Below are 23,597 nucleotides of genomic sequence, written 5' to 3' on the forward strand. Positions count from 1 at the left end.
ACTGTTTGATAGAAGATCCCGTACGGCACTTGCATTGGATGGATCACAGGATTGGAGCCATATGAGTCAGATGTTAAAGGCCCATGAAACTTCCATTAACCATTACTCAGCAGAAACAAAGTGGATAGAAGTTCAGCTTCGCATGAAAAACAAAAAAACAATTGACCATCAGTTACAGAGCAGAATACAGAAAGAGCAGCAGCACTGGAGAAACGTACTGGAAAGACTCATGCGTATTACTCAGTTGTTGGCTGAATGGAACTTGGCATTTCGAGGATCTTCTGATCGTCTATACACCGCAAATAATGGAAATTTTCTTGCTATAGTACAGTTATTAGGAAATTATGACTTTGTAATGGCAGAACATCTGCGACGAGTCAAGTCAAAGGAGACATCTGACCACTACTGTAGTAAAACTATTCAAAATGAAATAATTAATTTGATGGCCAAAAAGGTTATTAGTGAAATTCTTGAAAGATGCAAAAAGGCAAAGTATTATTCCTTAATTCTTGATTGTACAACTGATCTAGCCCATCAAGAGCAGATGTCTTTTACCATCCGTTTTATTGATGTTAAACTTGGGTTATGCCAGATCAGGGAACATTTTCTTGGATATGTTGCTGTAACAGACACAACTGGTAGAGGATTATCAGATATTATTCTTAATTTCCTAATTAGCAAAGAGCTAGATATTGATGACTGTCGTGGCCAGGGCTATGACAATGGTGCCAATATGGCAGGCAAAAATAATGGTGTTCAAGCCAACATACTAAAAAAAAATCCAAGGGCGTTTTTTGTACCATGTGGATGCCACAGCCTCAATTTAGTGGTTGGAGATGCAGCAGAATCTAACATAGATTCTATAACCCTGTTTGGAATTATTCAGCGTGTATATACTATTTTTGCTGGGTCAGCCAAGAGATGGAAGGTTTTGACAGACCATGTATCAGGTCTTACTGTAAAACCTCTATGTACCACAAGATGGGAATGCCGGATAAACTGCCTCAAACCACTGATCCAAAATCTAGCAGGTATACAGGAGGCATTATTTGCCCTTTCTGAAGACAGCAGTACAGAGCCAAAAACAAAACATGATGCTCTAGAGTTGTCCCAACATATCCTTAATTTTAAATTCATGGTGTCCTTAATTGTGTGGTATGACATATTATTTCAAATCAATATTGTGAGCAAAGCTTTGCAAAACCAGACCGCCAACCTCATCACAGCAGCAGACATGATTGAAAAAACCCATGATTTTCTTAAGAAATTCAGGGAGAATGGTTTTGAAGGCTCTTTCCAAAGAGCAAAGAATATAGCAGAGGAAAATGGTGTGGACCCCATATTTAAGAGTACCTCACGTGTTAGAATTAAAAAACCCACTTTTAGCTATGAAGGACGGGATGAACCAATTGTGGATGCAAAGCAGAAATTTAAGGTTGAGTTCTTCAATGTGTTGGTGGATACTGCTTTAAATTCAATGGAGGAGCGTTTCCAGCAACTCAGTATTCATAATAAAAAATGGGGCTTTTTGTACGATATAAAGAGCCATGAATCACGGGAAGACTTGTTGGCACATAGTGTAGAACTGCAGAAGTCTCTGACTTATGGCAATAAGTCTGACATAAATGGTGCTGAACTTTCTGATGAACTCTGGCACATTCGGAATGTGCTCCCTGATGATGTTGAGACTCCGCTGCAGATACTTGGTTTCCTCACCAAAAATGAGTTTACAGAGCACTTTCCACAAACCTGGACTGCACTTCAGATTCTGTGCACCATCCCGATTTCTGTGGCCTCAGGAGAGCGCAGTTTTTCAAAACTTAAGCTCATTAAGACATATTTAAGGTCCACTATGACAGAGAGCAGGTTATCCTCACTTGCAGTCTTGTCAATTGAAAATGATGTGTTGGCATCTCTAGACTTAAATGAAACTATTGATGAGTTTGCCAAAGTAAAAGCACGGAAAGTTGCTTTTTAAATCAGTTTATGTAGCACGTTATTATGTTCTTGTTGTTGCTGGATTACAGTATAGTGCACTTTATTTTTATTTTTTTGTCTTGAAGGTTGAAAATTGTGCACATATTTAATGACAGTTTTTCTCATGTATGTTGCATATTTATTATATTATTTATATTTGATATTTTAAGATATTTTATTTAGTATTAAGGTGGATCAAAAGTCATAGAATGACTCTTGGTCCGCACGGCACCCGACCTGCTGCCACCCGTCCGGAACTCTTCTCCATGCTGGCCATCATCTCTGCACTCCGATTGGCTGTCAGCGTTGGGCTGACAGCCAATCAGAGTGCAGGGCGGTGTTTGGCCTTGCAGGCCGCCGCTCTGCACTCTGATTGGCTGTCAGCCCATATGGCTTTGGACCAAGCGTCATTTTTTCCTTTTGGTCCGCTTTAAAGCACTTTATAATTCCCGTTATTGCAATATTAGTGTTTCTTCAAGTGTTTTGCAGGGAAACACAAGTTTTCTAAGTAAACGTGTTGTTGTGAATATTAAAGAGTTATTGTTTTCTTTCAAAGTTTGGAGGGGGGGGGGGCGCCGTCCTGCAGTCTCGCACAGGGCGCCTTTTGGGCTAAGTCCGGCCCTGGCTGTGATCACAGCCGGTGGCCGGATATAAACACTGATTGGGGCAAGTTAGTGGTTCCTGCCTAAAACTCCAGCTCCCATTAAAAAGAATAGGAGCTACTCTGCAGTACCTAGCAGCGGCGACTACACCACACTGTTCACTGTTTACATCCTGTCTCTAGCGTGGGTGTTGGTTGTCAGACCCCCAATGATCTTATCCTAAGGGTACCGTCTCACATTGGCACTTTGATCGCTACGACGGCACGATCCGTGACGTTCTAGCGATATCCTTACGATATTGCTGTGTCTGACACGCTACTGTGATCAGGGACCCCGCTGAGAATCGTACGTCGTAGCAGATCGTTTGAAACTTTATTTCGTCACTGGATCTCCCGCTGTCATCGCTGCATCGGTGTGTGTGACACCGATCCAGCGATGCGTTCGCTTGTAACCAGGGTAAACATCGGGTTACTAAGCGCAGGGCCGCGCTTAGTAACTCGATGTTTACCCTGGTTACTATTGTAAATGTAAAAAAAACAAAACAGTACATACTTACATTCCGGTGTCCGTCAGGTCCCTGGCCGTCTGCTTCCCTGCACTGACTGTGAGCGCCGGCCGTAAAGTGAAAGCAGAGCACAGCGGTGATGTCACCGCTCTGCTTTGGCCGGCGGTTACACAGGATGCAGGAGGAGTGCAGGGAAGCGGACGCAGGCACCGGAATGTGAGTATGTGTTTTTTTTATTTTACGTTTACGCTGGTAACCAGGGTAAACATCGGGTTACTAAGCGCGGCCCTGCGCTTAGTAACCTGATGTTTACCCTGGTTACCCGGGGACTTCGGCATCGTTGGTCGCTGGAGAGCTGTCTGTGTGACAGCTCCCCAGCGACCACACAACGACTTACCAACGATCACGGCCAGGTCGTATCGCTGGTCGTGATCGTTGGTAAATAGTTTTGTGTAACGGTACCCTAAGGGCGCAGTCAGACCGCCGTATAAATCAGATTGAGATCGGGACACAGTACACGGAATGGCCGGCGGATCTCCAGACCTGAGTGTGACAGCTTCATTTACTTCCAGATGGGTCGGGAGAGCCACCAGCCAGTCAGAGCATTGCGATCCAATCTCACTCCGATTTCTATGGCCGTCTGACTCTGCCCTAAGGATAGGTCATCAATATAAAACGAATGAACATGTCATTAATGTCAGTCAAATCTAAAGACCCCCATAAAAACTAGACTTATGTAGTCTAATCCCGCCAATAACGACTGGTTCAGCTGAATGTCTAATCTGTATGGGAGCCTCGGACAAATGATTGTTGGGGAGTTAAAGAGATTGTCCACTACTTTAACATTGATGACCTAAGCTAGGGATACCTATTCAACGTCTGATCGGTGGAGGTGTGACAGAGGGCGGATGTGCAGTCCGTATAAGGTCCGGAACTGAGCACTTCTGGTAGCTGCCGGCATTGGGAGCAGCTGATCGGTGGGTGTGCCAGTTGTGGCCCCCACACCGATCAGACATTGATGACCTATCGTAAGGAGATCTCATCAATGTTAAAGTAGTGGACAACCTCTTTAAGGATATGGCGTGACTGATTTTGGACTACCAATCTTTTTGTTCACTTAGAGTTAAGCCGCCCCCAGACATGTCCGCCAGGGGCTCTCTCATAGAGAACAAAGGAGCTCTCGGCCAAGCAAACTCCCTTGGGTGAGCAAGGAAAGATAGCTGCCGGTTAAATGAGGATATGGAAGGGCTTTACCATCATTAGAGGCCAACTTAGAGAAGTTATGTCATTTTGGAAGCATATGGAGGCACAACCGAGAGGAGGAGAGGAATGCCATAGAGTGATAGAATGGTAGAGTTGGAAGGGACGTCCAGGGTCATCGTGTCCAACCCCCTGCTCAATGCAGGATTCACTAAACCATCTCAAACAGATGTGTGTCCGTGTGCAGGAACCTTCCCCCTAATCATAGTCCCAAAATGTAGTAAAGGGATGAAATTTGCCAAATTCCCAAAATGATTGCTTTTGTCTCTTTTAAACTTGGAAGTTGCAAATCTAAATTTTTTTAATATAAGTAGGTGTCCACACATGGCACTACGGCATGAGGTCTTGTGCAGGTTCATGGTGGCTCCAGACGGGCACACGACAGCAGGACATCTTGTGGGCCTTTCACCTGAAAAATAACTTCTTAGAGGAAACGAAGTCTGCAGATAATACAAGAACTTGCCTGAGAAAGAGGAAGTGTGAATGAAGAACCTGTCACAGGATGTCTCCTCCCAGTCTGATAGGGCGACATTACCCGGAAAAGCTGCAGGCGCAGGACTGTAAATGAAGAAGTAGAGAACCTTCAAGTATCACCTTTATTTGATATCTTCAAGGAACTGAAACTTTTTCCATGTATAATTAGAAGAATTGATAAACTTAGCAAATCAATTCTATTTTCTATTTCCTACTTCTTCATTCTATTACCGCTCTTTTATTAGCATTGAATTACTGTTTAAAAGGTATTTAAAGAAGACCCCCCTCTATCAAAGGGGCTATGTAGTCTGGGAAATCCGGCACAATATGCAGAGCCCTTTAATATTAGGATGGGATGAGGAGCAGGCTAAGTGGCAGCTGCCTTGGGCACCATGAATGAGGGGGACGCACAGCCTAGGAGGGAAAAAAGGAAACATTTGTTGTCTTTAACCCCTTTAGGACCGAGCCACTTTGTAGGTTGATGATCGGGCCTCATTTTTTAAATCTGACCAGTGTAACTTTAGAATGTTATAACTCTGGAACGCTTCAACAGATCCCACTGATTCTGAGTCTGTTTTTTCCTGACATAGTGTACTTCATGATAGTGGTAAAACTTGTTCGCTATAACTTGTGTCTATTTGTAAAAATATTGGAAATTTGATGAAAATTTCACAATTTTCAAAGTTTTAATTTTTATGCCCTTAAACCAAAGAGTTATATCGCACAAAATAGTTCACAAATATTTCACAGGAATTAATGCAATGTGGAAGGAAAAAATAAATACTTTACTTTTTGACATTTTTTATTTAGCTTAAAAATTTTTATTTTCACAAGAGAAATCTCAGAATTTGTTGTGCAATTTCTCCTGAATACGACGATACCCCATATGTGGGGGGAAAACTACTGTTTGAGCGCACGGCAGGGATCATAAGGGAAGGTGCACCATTTGACTTTTTGAAGGCAAAAATGGCTGGAATCAAGAGCGAATGCCATGTCACATTTGGAGAGACCCTGATGTGCCTAAACAATGGAAATCTCACACAAGTGACCCCATTTTGGATACTAGACCCCTAAAGGAATGTATCTAGATGAGTAGAAAGCACTTTGCACCCCAGATGCTTCACAGAAAATTATAACGTAGAGTCGTGAAAAGAAAAAAAAACACATTTTTCCTCACAAAATTGTTCTTTTAGCCACTAATTTTTTATTTTAACAAGAGTAACAGGAGAAAATGAACCACAAAATTTGTTGTGTAATTTCTCTTGAGTATGCCGATACCCCATTTGTGGGAAGAAACTACTGGGTGGGTGAACGGCAGGACTTGAAAGGGAAGGAGCATCATTTGACTTTTGGAGTGCAAATTTTTCTGGAATCATGAGAAGTTGTCATGTCGCGTTTGGTGAGCCTCTGATATGCCTAAACAGTGGAAACCTGCCCCCCCACAAGTGACCCCATTTTGGGAACTAGACCCCTAAAGGAATGTATCTAGATGTGTGCTGAGCACCTTGAACCCCCAGGTGCTTTACAGAAGTTTATAATGTTGATGTCATGATCCATACCGGGTTTTGAGTCCTGTCTACCCCTTTCCCGGTCTGGTCATGTCAGGGATTAACTTTGCTCGGCCTCATTCTGGTTTCAGGTTTGCTATTTATCTCTGCTGCATCCTGAAGGCGGTGTCACTTATAGTTTCTGCCTACAGTGTGAGTAGCTGACCCTGTTTAAACCCTCATTTGTCCTGCTGCCTTTGCTGACTGTGCCCGCGTCTGTTTACTCCCTTCTATCCATCCCTACACTATGTTTCCCCTTCGCGTGTGGAATCCCAGGTACTTGACTCGGCTTGGACCCTGACCTGCTTTTGTCTCTTGTCTTTGGCATTTCCGCTCCTGACCGGTATTGACCTTTTTGGCTTGTCTCTCACTCTGTGTTTGTTTATTCCTTTGGTACTCCGCTACTGACTAATATTGACCCGGCTTGCTTGACTATCCTGCTGCCACCTCGCTGCTGCACTGCAGGTCTGCTCTGCCAGTGTGCAGTCCTCCCACCACTCTATTGCCATCTAGTGGAGCTCGCATCTCCCTGCATAGCAGCAGCGTAACAGTTGAGCCGTGAAAATAAAAATTCACAATTTTGCCACAAAAACCTTCTTTTAGCCCCAAATTTTTATTTTCACAAGAGTAAGAGGAGAAAATAGACCCCAAAATTTGTTTTGAAATTTCTCCCGAGTATGCGGATACCCCCGACATCCCCAGCTTAACACAGACATTGTTTTCCAGTCAAGGACTGGGTTATGATATTGTAACCATGGTAATCCAAGCACCAAAACATCATGCAAATTGTACAACACAAGGAAGCGAATCACCTCCTGATGGTCTGGAGTCATACGCATAGTCACTTGCGTCCAGAATTGTGGTTTATTACAAGCCAAAGGCGTAGAATCAATACCCTTCAGAGGTATAGGGACTTCCAGAGGCTCTAAATCAAACCCACAGCGCCTGGCAAAGGACCAATCCATAAGACTCAGAGCGGCGCCAGAGTCCACATAGGCATCCACGGTAATAACTGATAATGAACAAATCAAGGTTACAGACAGAATAAATTTAGACTGTAAAGTGCCAATTGAAATAGACTTGTCAACCTTCCTTGTACGTTTAGAGCATGCTGATATAACATGAGCAGAATCACCACAATAGAAGCATAACCCATTTTTACGCCTATAATTCTGCCGCTCGCTTCTGGACAGAATTCTGTCACATTGCATTTTCTCTGGCGTCTCTTCAGAAGATACTGCCAAATGGTGCACGGGTTTGCGCTCCCGTAAACGCCGATCAATCTGAATAGCCATTGTCATGGACTCATTCAGACCTGTGGGCGCAGGGAACCCGACCATAACATCTTTAACGGCATCAGAAAGGCCCTCTCTGAAATTTGCCGCTAGGGCGCACTCATTCCACTGAGTAAGCACAGACCATCTACGAAATTTTTGGCAGTATATCTCAGCTTCATCTTGCCCTTGAGATAGGGCTATCAAAGCTTTTTCAGCTTGAATCTCCAAATTAGGTTCCTCATAAAGCAACCCTAAAGCCAGAAAAAACGCATCCACATTGAGCAACGCAGGATCCCCTGGTGTCAATGAAAATGCCCAATTTTGAGGGTCACCTCGCAGCAAAGAGATTACAATCTTAACCTGCTGGACAGGATCTCCAGAGGAGTGAGGTCTGAGAGAAAGGAACAATTTACAATTATATTTGAAATTCAGGAACCGAGATCTATCTCCGGAAAACACCTCTGGTGTAGGAATTTTAGGTTCAGACATCGGAGTATGTATAACAAAATCTTGTAAATTTTGAACCTTGGTAGCAAGATTATTTAAACCTACAGCCAAACTCTGAGGGTCCATCTTTAAACAGGTGAGATCAGAGCCATTCAAGGATTAGAAGGAGAGAAAGGCAAAGGCTGAAATTAGAGCTGAAATACAACTGATCCAACTATGGAGCAAGCATAGGGGAAAAAAAAAAAATAAATAATCTACAGACTTCTTTTTTCTCTCCTTTCTTCTGCCAATAACTTTAACATTGGCCGGTCATACTGTCATGATTCCCAATGGCAGGGAAACATCAGAACACAAAAATAACGGACGAGCTCTGGGTGATGGAATCTCGAGCTGACCGTGAGCTAAATCTACCACACAACTAACAGTAGCCAGGGAGCATACCTACGACTTCCTAGATGCCACGCGCCAGCCGGAGGACTAACTACGCCTGGTAGAGGAAGGAACAGACCTGGCTTACCTCTAGGGAAATACCCCAAAAGATGATAGCAGCCCCCCACATGTAATAACGGTGAGTTAAGAGGAAAAGACATACACAGTATGAAAGTAGATTTAGCAAAGAGAGGTCCACTTACTAGATAGCAGAAGGATACAAAAGAGGACTTCACGGTCAACTGAAAACCCTTTCAAAAAACCATCCTGAAATTACTTTAAGACTCCTGTGTCAACTCATGACACAGGAGTGGCAATTTCAGCCCGCAAGAGCTTCCAGCTACAGAGAATAACAAAAACTGCAAACTGGACAAAAGATACAAAACAAAAGGACAAAGTCCACTTAGCTGATCAGCAGACTAGTAGCAGGAACATGCAACCGAAGGCTCTGGTTACAATGATGACCGGCAAGGAAATGACTGGAGAGCAAGGCTAAATAGGAAACTCCCAAACACTGATGGGAGCAGGTGAACTGAGACAGCAAAGCACACACAAGTCACCAGTACCACCAGCAACCACCAGGGGAGCCCAAAAAGCGGATTCACAACAGGTAGGGCTCGTAGGGGAAGGAGCACCATTTGACTTTTTCAATTAAAAAATGTCTGGAATCAAGAGTGGGCGCCATGTCGCGTTTGGAGAACCTCTGATGTGCCTAACAGTCGAAACCCCCACACAAGTGACCCAATTTTGTAAACTACACACCTCAAGAAATGTATCAAAATGTGTGACATAACCTATTGTGAATGGTGGATCCAGTGTTATCTACTGTATAAGGAGATGTTATCAGTCCTTGTACAAGAGGAGGAGGTGAGCTGTGACATCACATATTGTGAATGGTGGATCCTGTGCTATCTACAGTATATAGAGGAGTTATCAGTCCTTGTACAGGAGGAGGAGGTGAGCTGTGACATCACATATTGCGAATGGTGGATTCTGTGTTATCTACTGTATACAGAGGTGTTATCAGTCATTGCACAGGAGGAGGTGAGCTGTGACATCACCTATTGTGAATAGTGGATCCTGTGTTATCTACTGCATATAGAGGTGTTATCAGTCATTATACAGGAGGAAGAGGTGAGCTGTGACATCACCTATTGTGAGTGGTGGATCCTGTGTTATCTACTGCATATTGAGGTGTTATCAGTCATTATACAGGAGGAAGAGGTGAGCTGTGACATCACCTATTGTGAATGGTGGATCCTGTGTTATCTACTGTATATAGAGGTGTTATCAGTCATTGTACAGGAGGAGGAGGTGAGCTGTGACATCACCTATTGTGAGTGGTGGGTCCTGTGTTATCTACTGTATATAGAGGAGTTATCAGTCATTGTACAGGAGGAGAAGGTGAGCTGTGACATCACCTATTGTGAATGTTGGATCCTGTGTAATTTTGTATTATTATTATTATTATTATTTATGTTTACAGCACCATTGATTCCATGGTGGTGTACATGAGAAGTGTACATTGTATATAGAGGTGTACCAGTTGGTGTTTTTGTAACAGTTTAATTGTATTTTAACATTTTATGATATTATATCAGTTTTTGTTGTAGCCATGTTATTATATGAAAGTATAGGAAAAGCGAATGCTTCAGCACATACTGGTCCATTATTATGGTGTCTAGCATTACACCTCCTGACATTGTCATCCTCCCGGCTGGATACTACAACCTATTGTGTGCCTAAAGAATGGAAGGAAACAGATGTAAGAAAGTTGTCAAATCTTTAGTAAAAGTCCACATGGCAATGATCTCTAAGCATCTTATTTTTTTTCCTTTTAAGAGTTTGAGAGGACACATTACCCCGATGTCTTTGCCAGGGAGAGATTGGCGGCAAAGATCGACCTGCCTGAAGCACGAATCCAGGTAAGGCTGTAAATTAGTATCACAGCCAGTACAATAGAAACCTTTCATGAAAGTATCATGGTGCAAACTATCCATTTATCACGTCAGTTCTCTTGTATGTGCACACAGTCTTTTTGCTGAGTTTTCAGTGCAAAAACTGAGCAGAAACATTCCAAATCCTCCCGGAAAACTCAAAAATCCTCATAAACTTGGTGGTTCTGCTCATTTTTTGCCTTTGAAAACTCAGCAAAAAACCTCCATGTGCACATGGACAAAGTGGATTTCCCAAACAAATTTAGGCTACGTGCAGTGGAGTTTTTCAAGGAGTTTCTGGAGCAAAAACTGAACGAAAACTTTCCAAATCCTCCTTCAAATCCCAAAACTTCTCAAACACGTTGAGTTTCAACTCAGTTTCTCTTCTGAAAACTCTTCAAAAACACTTCATATGCAACATACCCTGGACTACAAGGAGTTTGGGAATTTTTATTTTTCCTGAAGTGGTTCTGAAAAACGCAGTGTCAGAAAAAAAAAGTGCATGACAATTTTTTGAAGCTGATCCTGATGGAATCTGCTCCAAACTGTCAAATGAGAAGGCTGCTTATCCGGAACAAAAGTTGTCGAGGAATTTTGGAGGTGGTTTTTTAACTGCTCACGGTTTCTGCTCCAGAAACCCTGCAAACAAAAAACTTAGTGAACATCCAAACTAGGCACTGTCCAAAAATAAGGATGTAAAAAACATAACAGGAAAAAAAAATCTGCAAAAAAACATTTCAAAACTGCTTCAAAAAAAGAAAAACTCCTCCAAAACTTCCCAAATGTGTGCATGGCATCTTTTTGTTGAGTTTCCTGAGCAGAAACTCAAGGTATTTGAAGCATTTTGAAATTTGGAAGAGAACTTGGAGAGTTTCTGCTCCGCTTCTGCTCCAAAAATGCCAGGCTCTGAGCCTGTATGTGCATCCATACAGGAGCAGATCTCTATAGAGGGGATTTTTGAGCGATCGATGGAGGTCTCAGGCCACTTTAACTTCCAGTACTAAAAATTATTTTTTTAAAAACCCACCGCAAAAGCCTATTTTTATATGGAAAATTAAATATAAGCAAGGATATAAAAATATTAACCAACATTTTACTACAGGTCTGGTTCTCCAACCGGAGAGCAAAATGGAGACGAGAAGAAAAACTCAGAAACCAGAGAAGACAAGCGGGTAATGCCTCCAGCCATCTTTCCATCAACAGTTCCTTCTCCAGCAGTGTCTACCAGTCCATACCGCAGCACAGCAGCTCCGGTAAGAAAGGGAAAGATAAGGGTCGACTTTATATAGCATCAACATATTCCATAGTGCTGTACAATCAGGAGAAGCAGTGAACAATGTAGGGGCTATAGAAGGAGCCCCTACATTGTAATCACTACTACATTGTAATCACAACTTTTCTCTTAGGGTCCATGCTGAGCCGCAGCGAAGCAGCTATCACGAACAGCTACGGGTCTCTCCCTCCTTTGCCAAGCTTCACCATGCCGAATAACCTTCCCATCCAAGTGAGTAGAAGATCAAACATTTATTCTTATGCAAAGACTTTCTAAAGCCACCAGATCCCACCATGTCTAAGATGGAGTTATCTCACCCTCTGTTCCCATATTTATAGGAATCATGTATTCTCTTTTATTCTCTGCAGCCGGTAGCCAGTCAGACCTCTTCCTATTCCTGCATGATCCCGCCAAGTCCTTCAGTGAGCGTCCGCAGTTATGATGCCTATACACCTCCTCAACTCCAGACTCACATGAATAACCAAAATCTGGGGTCCAGCGCCAGTGGCTCTACAGGTAAGGGTTCCCCAAAACATACCAAAATCCCTTTACGAGAAGAGCTAGGTGAGCAAGTATCTCCAACCGGCCTCATGATGGACCTCTGACCAAACCATGTAGGACCTCATGCTGGTATTTACAGAAACTCTTCCAGTGGAGCACTGTGCCCAGTACAATCTGGCCAATGCTGCTTACTGGTGATCCATTGATTTTTTTGAAGGCCAATCATGTGGTTACTATAGAGGATCTCAGAGGATAGATCCCCATTGATGCTTATCATGATATTCTATCTGCTTGGACATGCCGTGAGGCACATTGACCATTGATTTTTTGGGGAACAACCATGTGGTTACTAGAGAGGATCTCAGAGGTTCGATCCCCATTGATGCTGACCATGATATTCTATATGCTTAGACATGCCGTGAGGTACATTAGCCATTGATTTTTTGGGGACCAACCATGTGGTTACTATAGAGGATCTCAGAAGTTTGATCCCCATTGATGCTGACCATGATATTCTATCTGCTTGGACATGCCGTGAGGCACATTGGCAATTGATTTTTTGGGGACCAACTATGTGGATACTATAGAGGATCTCAGTGGTTAGATCACCACTGGTGTCGACCATGATATTCTAACTGCTTGGACATGTCATGAGACACATTGGCGATTGATTTTTTGAAAGCCAATCATGTGGTTACTATAGAGGATCTCAGAGGTTTGATCCCCATTGATGCTAACCATGATATTCTATCTGCTTGGACATGCCGTGTGGCACATTGGCCACTGATTAGTCTTCTGGGACTGTATAACCCATCTAAAAGTAATGAAACGGAAGAAGTCAAGGGATAATATATTTACTGTTTTTTTTAAAGTCTCGGTGTTAATAGCTTTTACAAAGATGTCCTATCTGAATAATTCATCCTTAAATGAAGATCCACTGTCAATCAGCTGATCAAATTGGGAAGTAGAGCTAGAAACCCGAGTGATCTTCTATTATCACCAGGAAAAGCTGCATATTTCTCATACAACGGCCACTACGTGGCATTACACGAAGCCTAATCAAAAGAATAGGAAGCCATGTAACATGTTTTGTTGAGTCGATCAAAGGAGAACCACTCTTTTGTGTTGTTTTTTTTACTCCAATGCCCCCTACTCTCGACACCCACATTTATTATGTCCATGTGTCAAAGCACGGAATATAGACATAGGTTGTCCAAAAAGGATAAACCTGATATTTTCAGTACAGACTTCCATTGTAAAATTGTGTATTTGTAAAATTATCCATAATGTCTACTTCTTCCTACAGGTCTGATCTCTCCAGGAGTTTCTGTTCCTGTCCAAGTACCGGGAGGAGACCCAGATCTCACCCAATACTGGCCAAGGCTTCAGTGAAGACAAAGGACAAGTCTGGATTAAGACTGGCAGCCTATAGACTTGTGTAATGGAATCGTCAATCACTGTCATGAGTCTACAGACCTCTACGGGAAAAATGGAGGACTCCTTATATTCACCAGCTTTCTTAAACAGGACTTCGAAACAAAAGCACCCAACCATAAGAAGTCTACAACTGTTTCTCTGAACTGTCCCCAACATGGCAGCTTAAATGCACCCCCCAATTTTCATCTTTATTAAGTGATGTTCCCATAGAACATCAGTTTCAGGTGAAAATTGACTGTGAAAATACTTTTTTTCTACAGTCGGAAGTCAAAGATCCTAATTCTGCAGAACAGAGCTGAAGAAAAGTTGGATATTGTTGAATTCAGGTCTAAACATCCGCACCTCCGACTGTTTTTAGTGAACATCCTGGTGTTAAGAATAGCGCTTTCTTTTTCTTCAAGATTTAGCCCTCTACAAAACAGAAAACTAGTTATGTAACTCCAGAATGTCTTCTAACAGTACACCACCCCATGCCGTATAGAGTAGCTCTTCACTGTCTTTACTTCTTTTCTGAATTGGTGCCCAAGGATCCCAGTCTCATCACTAGATATACTTTGGGATGCCTGAAGAACAAAGATCTATAATGGGTTTCTAAAGGATTTTTGCAATGAAAAACCAACTTGGAGGTCAGCAATTAGTACTTATTCCTAAAAAAATGGTGGTTCTTCAATGGTGAATTTTGGCCTCTTGTAGAACCAGTACTTAAGGTGGTCATATACTTTAGATAAAGGTTGGCATATTTTAGCAGGACCAGTTGAATATCTAATGTGTATGGTGGAGACCCGATTTGCTCCTGTCAAGACATGTTGAGGTAATAAGGATTAGACATGATGGATTTCAACATGGCCATTCCTTTTATTTTTAAGGGAGATAAGCCGCCAAAGGAAGGTGTCAGGCAGGAGCTTACGCCCTCTTTCCATTGAGATTTATGCAAATTCAGTTGATCATGCATTTATTTGGGAGGAACTGTTGGCCCAATGAGCATTAGGCCAACAACTATCATAAAGGGGTCATCCAGGGCTACTGTATATTATTTATTTACTGTAGGCCTAAGAGCTAACATGCAGGTGCTTGTTCTTCTGCCAACACAGAACTATCACTGAAAGCTTCTGCCGGTGATTTTGAAGCTTCCGCGGACATTACTCTGACAGAGCAGTGGCTTCTCTTCCACTCTGTTGATAGACTGTCTATGTCATGCTGATTGACTGCCGGCTCCCAGCTGCATAACTGTAGGAAGCTGGCAGTCAATCAGCATGACATCGGCAGCCACTCCCCGTCGACTGAGCAGATCAAAAGCAGAAGAGCTGCTCCCTTGACGTGGAGTAGCTGAATCGCCGGCAGGATCTTTTAGTCACAGTTCCGAGCCGGTGCCGGATAGAACAAACTGGTAGTTAGGCTCTTAATAAAAAAGTAGTTTAGTCCTAGACAACGCCTTTAAGTGTATGGGGAGCTTAAGGTGGGGAATCAAGTCCAATGGTGATCCTCATTCGAGATTTTCATGGCCCGTTTGTAGCTAAACCAGTTATTCATTATCTCAAACTTATAGAAAATGGCATCAAAACTAAGAATCAATCAATTATTACTCAAGAGCAAGTGGGAAGATTGGGCTTAACGCCCCTCTAAAATTAAATTTTAGTTCTCGAGCTGGAGATAACCTTCAATTTACTTATCCTTTAATATTGACCCTGAAACAAGAAGTTCTTGATAGTTTTTCAAGGCAAGTTAAAAAATAATCAACTGAGTGATGGACGCTATTGTTAAATGACTTATTTCCGTACAATGTGTGTGTGTTTTTTTTGTATACAGAGGACCTACTTTTATGAAGCTCTACACAATTGCTCTGGCATAGCTTTACTTTGGTGCCTGGGACATGTGTAGGGTGACTCTTGGTGGACAACTCCTGTAAAAGAAGCGGACATCTTGGACTACCTGAAGTCTTTTTGAAAGTCTTCTTTAACTTTTGTAGTTGGCAATAAAACTTCTGCGAACATGGAAGGGTGAAAAAAAAATATTTCTGTAAAAACAACCAATGATGATGGTTGTCTGTCAGTCTACTAGAAGCTTGGGCAACTGGAAAAGGATATTGGATATGGATAAACGATGACATGTAACCATTACTCACTGCCGGAAACCTGGTGAAGCCACCTTCCTGTCTACAGCTTACGTCCCAAACTACCAAATGGCAAAAAAAAGTATGTTCTCTGGACATCATCAAGTATCTGCCGCACTTTAAGCATCTTTTTACTGCACTTATGTGGACATGTCATGTACATGTAAATAGGTTACTCGTTTCGTCTCTGAGATGTTTACACCAATTTATGACAATGGACGCTCCGTGGAATAATTACTGGGAGAAACTCAAGATTAATTCAATGTCACTTTACTGCATATTTTTTGACCTGTCATCTGTAAAGCCGCATAATATGGAGACGGGAGGTTAAAGATGGTGGCACATAGCTACAAAGAAAAGTTAGAGAATGATAGAATATCAGTTCTTCACTGGAAAAGAATCATCAAAGAGCTTATAGGGGTTTTCTACTGCATTTTTGAGGGCTGAGGAGACCTTCTAGTGTTGGTGTGAATCGATTGGTAAGACTCTGTCCATCGGCCACGTCAGTAATCTGAAAGGGAGCCATGAGGACGGACAACATCCAAGGCTCTGGTCAATGATGACATTGCACTAAGCCGGTGACTCCAAAGAGGAACCGGGGATTCCGTCTTGCAAGAAACAGTACCCATCCAACGACCGAAAATTACTGGCAAGGCTGATGGGTTAGGTCTTGTCAATCGCTTCGCACCATCTCTAAGACCTCTATTAAAGAGGTGCCACCAACAAAAGTCATCTGGGCGGCGTCGGTGTGGAGAAGAGTCAAATACCCATCCTACTGGGAATGTGAAGTCAACAACAGCTGTGTCGAATTGGAAATTAATAACAGAAGAATGATGGTGAAGACCCCCGGTATTCTGTGACTCTTCACCACATCAGCACCGACCGGATGACTCATGGTAAAGGATATTTTACCACTTTTTCAATCCAGGCATTGTTTTAGAATTTAACAGAAAGCAATGTAACTTCATGGTGTTTCCTCTAAAGGGGTATTCGAAAGTTTGGAAGTTATCTCCTATTCATAGGATATGAGGGTCTGACTGCGGAGATCCACACGATTCTGAGATCTTCTGTGTGAATGGAGCGGTGATCGATCATGTGCACTGCCGCACCAGTCGTTCTTATGGGAGTGCCGAAAACCAGTCTTGCGCAACTCATCTTGGATCGGCAACGCGCATGATCAATCACTGCTCCATATAAATGGGACTCTTTAGAACCCCAGTTCTTAAGAACATGGGAATCCTATCAGTCAGAGCCCCAGCAATTGGTAAGGTGTCGATACCCATACCCATGGATAGGGGACACCTTCCAAGCTTAAAAAACTCCTTTAAGGAGAGCTTAAGAGGTGGAACCTGTCAACATGTGGTACGACTGTGTAGGCGTTGTCACTCAATAAAAATGATACAGTTTTTGTACAGATCTAATGCACGGTCAGGAGAAATCGAGTATGAAAGACATGGGCACATCAGGATGGCAGCACTAGGAAACCATCAGCAAGTTTCTGATGAGTGATCGTGCTGGGATAAGGTGTTATCTGAGCATGCTCTGGTGCTAACCGTGTGTCTTCGGCGTGCTCAAAAAATATGTTTGAGTCCCCGCAGCTGTTCAACAGCCACAACACATGTAGGTATTGCCATGCAGCTGCAGGGACTCGAACATATTTTTCGAAGACACTCGGTTAGCACTCAAGCATGCTCATCACTAGTAGTAATATCTGTCTGCCTGCTTACTGATGCTTTCCAGGTTGCCATCATTTTTTTGTCTTTGCCGCTTACAGTAACACAAGCTGCCAATAAAGTCTGAATAGTAAAACCGATCTCTCGGAATCAAAAATTGGTCTACCACAGATCATAAGAATATGGCATATCTTTGCAACATCAAAAAATTTTAAACATATATTTCCGACTGCAACTTTTTTCATAGTTTTTGCTACTTTCTTTTTTTTTGTGTGAATTGCCAGAAACAAAAACAATAAATAAAAAGGCTTTTTTAAAAGTTGCCATAATAAAAAAAACTTTTTATTTATTTATTTATTTTAAAGGGAACCTACCACCCCGTTTTTTAAAAATTAGATAAAAATAGTGTGAAATAGGGGCAGAGCTGGGCTTTACATTAGGGCCTTTTCGGTGCCTTTACACCCCCGTTAGGCTGCCCAAATACCTTTGTGAAGTGGCCGTTTTCTGCTGTCACTCAAGTGGGTCAGGTCGGATGGGCGTGGTCACAGCGCTGTTTGTCCCCCAGGATCCTGCTCATCATTACGTTGGTGGCGTAGTGGTGTGCGCATGTCCAAAGAAGATCCACTGCCCAGGAGATGAATAACGGCGCGGTCTTCGCTATTCAGCCGTTTACCGGTGGGCGCGGCCATCTTTCCTGTGGCCGCGCCTGCGCAGATGGAGCGCTCTGCTGCCCGGGACTTCAGGAAAATGGCCGCGGGATTCCGCGCGTGCGCAGATGGAGATCGCGGCGGCCATTTTCCTGAAGTCCCGGGCAGCAGAGCGCTCCATCTGCGCAGGCGCGGCCACAGGAAAGATGGCCGCGCCCACCGGTAAACGGCTGAATAGCGAAGACCGCGCCGTTATTCATCTCCTGGGCAGTGGATCTTCTTTGGACATGCGCACACCACTACGCCACCAACGTAATGATGAGCAGGATCCTGGGGGACAAACAGCGCTGTGACCACGCCCATCCGACCTGACCCACTTGAGTGACAGCAGAAAACGGCCACTTCACAAAGGTATTTGGGCAGCCTAACGGGGGTGTAAAGGCACCAAAGAGGCACTAATGTAAAGCCCAGCTCTGCCCCTATTTCACACTATTTTTATCTAATTTTTAAAAAACGGGGTGGTAGGTTCCCTTTAAATTGCCATTTTTAAAACTTATTTATTTAAATTTGGCAGAATAAAAAACCTTTTTTTTTGTAAATTGCCAGAATACATTTTTTTTTCTGTAACTTGCCAGAATAAAAAAAAAAGTGACCCCACCAATTTGGTGACATCTCCACCAGTGTCCATCAGTCTGCTGATATAATGGTGTATACAGCTGTATTCGATGTGTTTTCTTTTTGTGTTCTTGAGTGTAATGTTTGGGAAATGTCCCCTTTCGGAACCCAAGTCGTCACGGTTCAGCATCTGAACTTGCTGCTTTGTTTTTGACTGATTTCCCCAGGACCCCACGTCTGGCATGCATGACCCTCCTGCTGTGCATTATTAGTGTATAGCATGCCCCATGTTCTGCACTGTGATCCTATTAAACTCTGCTCTCTCTCTAACCACTGGTGTTTATTTCCTGCAGTGTAACCACACGTTACAGGGCGTGTGTGGTGTATTCTATATAATACCGCAAGTCGTCTGCACAATTAATAGGCTGTACCTCGAAGATGGAATAAGCTCATAATGCCATCAAAGTAATGGCTCTTGGTGGCCGGACTAATGTCAAGCGGTGCTCTGAACCTCAGAAACCTCTGCACCATATATTGCCCATTTAAACTTTCATTTTCTGTTAATAATTTCATCAAGTTATGGAACTTTGTAGCTAATTTTTCTAGGGAATTTGTTTTCATGCATGTAAAAAAATGCAGGTAAGTGGTTTCCAAACCATTGTTTTTCCCATTTTTAATATCAGAACATACTCATGTGGAGAACAGATGATGGCAGTGATGGGTCAGCTCCTGTCTCCTCCTCTGAGTGTTTTGCATATCAGAACAATCTCTTGTAGTAGCTTCTCCCCAGAGTTAGTGACACACAGGCGCTGAGCTGATCCATCACTGCCATCAGCTGTACTCCAAACAAGATCTTTCTGATATAAATACAGCTGAAAGCAGGGAAATAGACTTCGGAAGACTAGGTGTTGAGCTGGCCTATCACTGCCATTATCTGTACTCCAGAGGAGGAGACAGGAGCTGACCCATCACTGCCATCATCTGTACTCCAGAGAAGGAGACCGGGGCTGACCCATCACTGCCATCATCTGTACTCCAGAGAAGGAGACCGGGGCTGACCCATCACTGCCATCATCTGTACTCCAGAGGAGGAGACAGGAGCTGCCCATCACTGCCACCATCTGTACTCCAGAGGGGGAGACCGGGGCTGACCCATCACAGCCACCATCTGTACTCCAGAGGAGGAGACAGGAGCTGACCCATCACTGCCATCATCTGTACTCGAGAGGAGGAGACAGGAGCTGACCCATCACTGCCATCATCTGTACTCCTGAGGAGACCGGGGCTGACCCATCACTGCCATCATCTGTACTCCAGAGGAGGAGACAGGAGCTGCCCCATCACTGCCATCATCTGTACTCCAGAGGAGACCGGGGCTGACCCATCACTGCCATCATCTGTACTCCAGAGTAGGAGACAGGAGCTGACCCATCACTGCCATCATCTGTACTCCAGAGGAGGAGACCGGGGCTGACCCATCACTGCCATCATCTGTACTCCAGAGGGGGAGACAGGGGCTGACCCATCACTGCCATCATCTGTACTCCAGAGGAGGAGACCGGGGCTGACCCATCACTGTCATCATCTGTACTCCAGAGGAGGAGACAAGGGCTGACCCATCACTGCCATCATCTGTACTCCAGAGGAGGAGACAGGGGCTGACCCATCACTGCCAACATCTGTACTTCAGAGGAGGAGACGGGCTGATCCATCACTGCCACCATCTGTACTCCAGAGGAGGAGACAGGGGCTGACCCATCACTACCATCATCTGTACTCCTAAGGAGTACATTCTGACATCAATGCAGCTGAAGGCAGGGAAATAGACCAAAGTATAGCAGGGGGCTGAAAGCTATTTACAATGCTTTTTTTTTTTTTATAAGAATTAAGATAAGTTCCCTAATAAAGTGATTTGCAAATGTTAATTATTTCCCATACTGGACAAAATTATAAAACAATTAAGTTTTTTTTTTTACACTTTAAATAGGCATTGGTATAGGTTGCTCTAACTGTATTAGATGCTACAGTGCCCAAATAACGGTGCCATATGTTAGCCTTCATACAAGATATTGCCATTACCATCATGACCTTCAAAAAGCAATATAATGGACTGAGACTAAATAGCAATGCCATACAATAAAGTGCTCAAATAATACCAAAGTACAGAGATCAGTTAACTTACATGAGTGCCATACAGAGTCAAATTTATACCCCAATATAAAGTATATTAACATTCTTTCTTTTGACCCCCATCGGCGGGGAATATTGAGCACTTCATTTGGCTGGGAAAAGCTCCAACTACTCAATGGCCAAAAGTCTCCTGTTTGCCTCTGTAGAGCTGGAGCACTAGGTATAATGTTTTTTTATGCAGGTGAAAGTGTAGATGGTTACTAGATTTGAGCTAAAATAATTACAGGTCCAGAGTCCCGTGAACCTCCTCCTACCTATTTGATTCTTTACAGTACGAGCAGTGAGACTATGGATTCTTTACTGTAAGAGCAGTGAGACTAGGGATTCTTTATTGTAAGAGCAGTGAGACTTTGGATTCTTTATAGTGCGAGCAGCGAGACTATGGATTCTTTAACGTAAGAGCACTGAGACTATGGATTCTTTACAGTATGAGCAGTGGGACTATGAATTCGTTACAGTACGAGCAGTGAGACTATGGATTCTTTACAGTATGAGCAGTGAGACTATGGATTATTTACAGCATGAGCAGTGAGACTATGGATTCTTTACAGTATGAGCAGTGAGACTATGGATTATTTACAGCATGAGCAGTGAGACTATGGATTCTTTACAGTATGAGCAGTGAGACTATAGATTATTTAAAGTGTGAGCAGTGAGACTATGGATTCTTTACAGTATGAACAGTGAGACTATGGATTCTTTACAGTTCGAGCACTGAGACTATTACATTCTTTACAGTATGAGCAGTGAGACTATAGATTATTTCCAGTATGAGCAGTGAGACTATAGATTATTTACAGTATAAGCAGTGAGACTATGGATTCTTTACAGTATGAGCAGTGAGACTATAGATTATTTACAGTATAAGCAGTGAGACTATGGATTCTTTACAGTATGAGCAGTGAGACTATAGATTACTTACAGTATGAGCAGTGAGACTATGGATTCTTTACAGTAAGAGCAGTGAGACTTGGATTATTTACAGTACAAGCAGTGAGACTATAGATTATTTACAGTATGAGCAGTGAGACCATGGATTCTTTACAGTACGAGCATTGAGACTATAGATTATTTACAGTACGAGCAGTGAGACTATGGATTCTTTACCGTAAGAGCAGTGAGACTATGGATTCTTTACAGTGTGAACAGTGAGACTATGGATTCTTTACAGTTCGAGCACTGAGACTATTACATTCTTTACAGTATGAGCAGTGAGACTATAGATTATTTCCAGTATGAGCAGTGAGACTATAGATTATTTACAGTACGAGCAGTGAGACTATGGATTCTTTACAGTATGAGCGGTGAGACAATGGATTCTTTACAGTACGAGCGATGAGACTATAGATTATTTACAGTATAAGCAGTGAGACTATGGATTCTTTACAGTATGAGCAGTGAGACTATAGATTATTTACAGTATAAGCAGTGAGACTATGGATTCTTTACAGTATGAGCAGTGAGACTATAGATTATTTACAGTATGCGCAGTGAGACTATGGGTTCTTTACAGTAAGAGCAGTGAGACTTGATTCTTTACAGTACGAGCGTTGAGACTATAGATTATTTACAGTACAAGCAGTGAGACCATGGATTCTTTACAGTAAGAACAGTGAGACTTGGATTCTTTACAGTAAGAGCAGTAAGACCGTAGAAGTCTCTGCCACATGATGTTCGGTTCACAAAAAAAGTTCAAGGAGGGCTTGGATACATTTCTTGAAGAATATAATACAGGTTGTGGGCACTAGATTCTGTAATGGGACATTGATCCAGGGAACTAGTCTGATGCCGTATGTGGTGTCAATTAGCATATGGCTCTAATTTTCCTTCCTCTGGGTCAACATGTTAGGTTATAGTTTTCACATGAAGGACTTACACCTTCTTTCAAAGTATGAAATCTCTGCAGTTGTCAAATCCATCAAATCCATTGTTCTGTTTCATGCTAACATCAGACTAAGGAAATTGATAGAGTGCCTGATCCGTCACTTGCCAGACACGATGGCGCTAGAAGTCCCTATAGACTTAGAATGGGACTCGTAGAGTTATGTTATGGAATTTGTCATTTTACTGGGAAAAACAGCACCGCTAGCTGGTCCGAAACAAGAGCTGTTTTCTATAAACATCTGCTCCATTTCATCTTTGTATCAGTTTTGATAAACCTTCACCAAAACTCTATATCTCTGTTGCTTGCGGAAAACAAAGGTATAAGGTAGTTGCGTAGGTACGTTGGACTTCACATGTCGACTTGTTGCAAAATTTTGCTGCAGATGCCTCCTTATGCATCGTACAAGTAAACCATACTTCCACATCCCTCAAATCCGGATGCAAAATCTGCAGCAAATCTGCCACATGTGAGCTTTGTACGTATTTATATCTAATGCGTTGCTTTATTAATGCCTTCACAGCTGCAGTTCCTTGACTTATAAGGCTGCTTTCACACATGAGGCTTTTTGTGAGAGAGAGAGAGAGAGAGAGAGAGAGAGAGAGAGATTACCTTCTGGGCATGCCCAATGTGTAAAAACGGATTCTGTAGCCAGAATCGATCATTCACACATCCGTTTGATGCGTTTATTGACGGAAACGTCCCTTCAGGCTTTTTCGCCGGACAGAAAAAACGTTGCAGGGGACGTTTTTTGTGTCCGGCAAAAAAGCCTGAAGAGACGGATCCAGCACAAAACGTATGAAACGCATGTCCT

At 42.8% G+C, this 23,597-nt stretch overlaps 1 protein-coding gene and 1 long non-coding RNA gene across 3 annotated transcripts in view; one reads left to right on the plus strand and one right to left on the minus strand.

The window, feature by feature from the left end:
- Positions 1-17,736, plus strand: part of LOC143770305 (paired box protein Pax-6-like) — a 64,588-nt gene extending 46,852 nt beyond the window's left edge. For both annotated transcript variants that reach the window (XM_077259801.1, XM_077259802.1), the window contains 5 exons: positions 10,361-10,443; positions 11,558-11,708; positions 11,862-11,959; positions 12,097-12,244; positions 13,536-17,736. In XM_077259801.1, the coding sequence (XP_077115916.1) occupies positions 10,361-10,443; positions 11,558-11,708; positions 11,862-11,959; positions 12,097-12,244; positions 13,536-13,621 (566 nt within the window). In that variant the 3' untranslated portion in view covers positions 13,622-17,736. The remainder of the gene's footprint in view (positions 1-10,360; positions 10,444-11,557; positions 11,709-11,861; positions 11,960-12,096; positions 12,245-13,535) is intronic.
- Positions 4,661-23,597, minus strand: part of LOC143770309 (uncharacterized) — a 46,044-nt gene continuing 27,107 nt past the window's right edge. The window contains exons 2-3 of the long non-coding RNA XR_013214596.1: positions 4,837-4,902; positions 4,661-4,753 (exon numbers count right to left, since the gene is read on the minus strand). This is a non-coding gene — a long non-coding RNA (uncharacterized LOC143770309). The remainder of the gene's footprint in view (positions 4,754-4,836; positions 4,903-23,597) is intronic.

This window comes from Ranitomeya variabilis, chromosome 4 (assembly GCF_051348905.1).
Source record: "Ranitomeya variabilis isolate aRanVar5 chromosome 4, aRanVar5.hap1, whole genome shotgun sequence".
Taxonomy (NCBI): Eukaryota; Metazoa; Chordata; class Amphibia; order Anura; family Dendrobatidae; genus Ranitomeya; species Ranitomeya variabilis.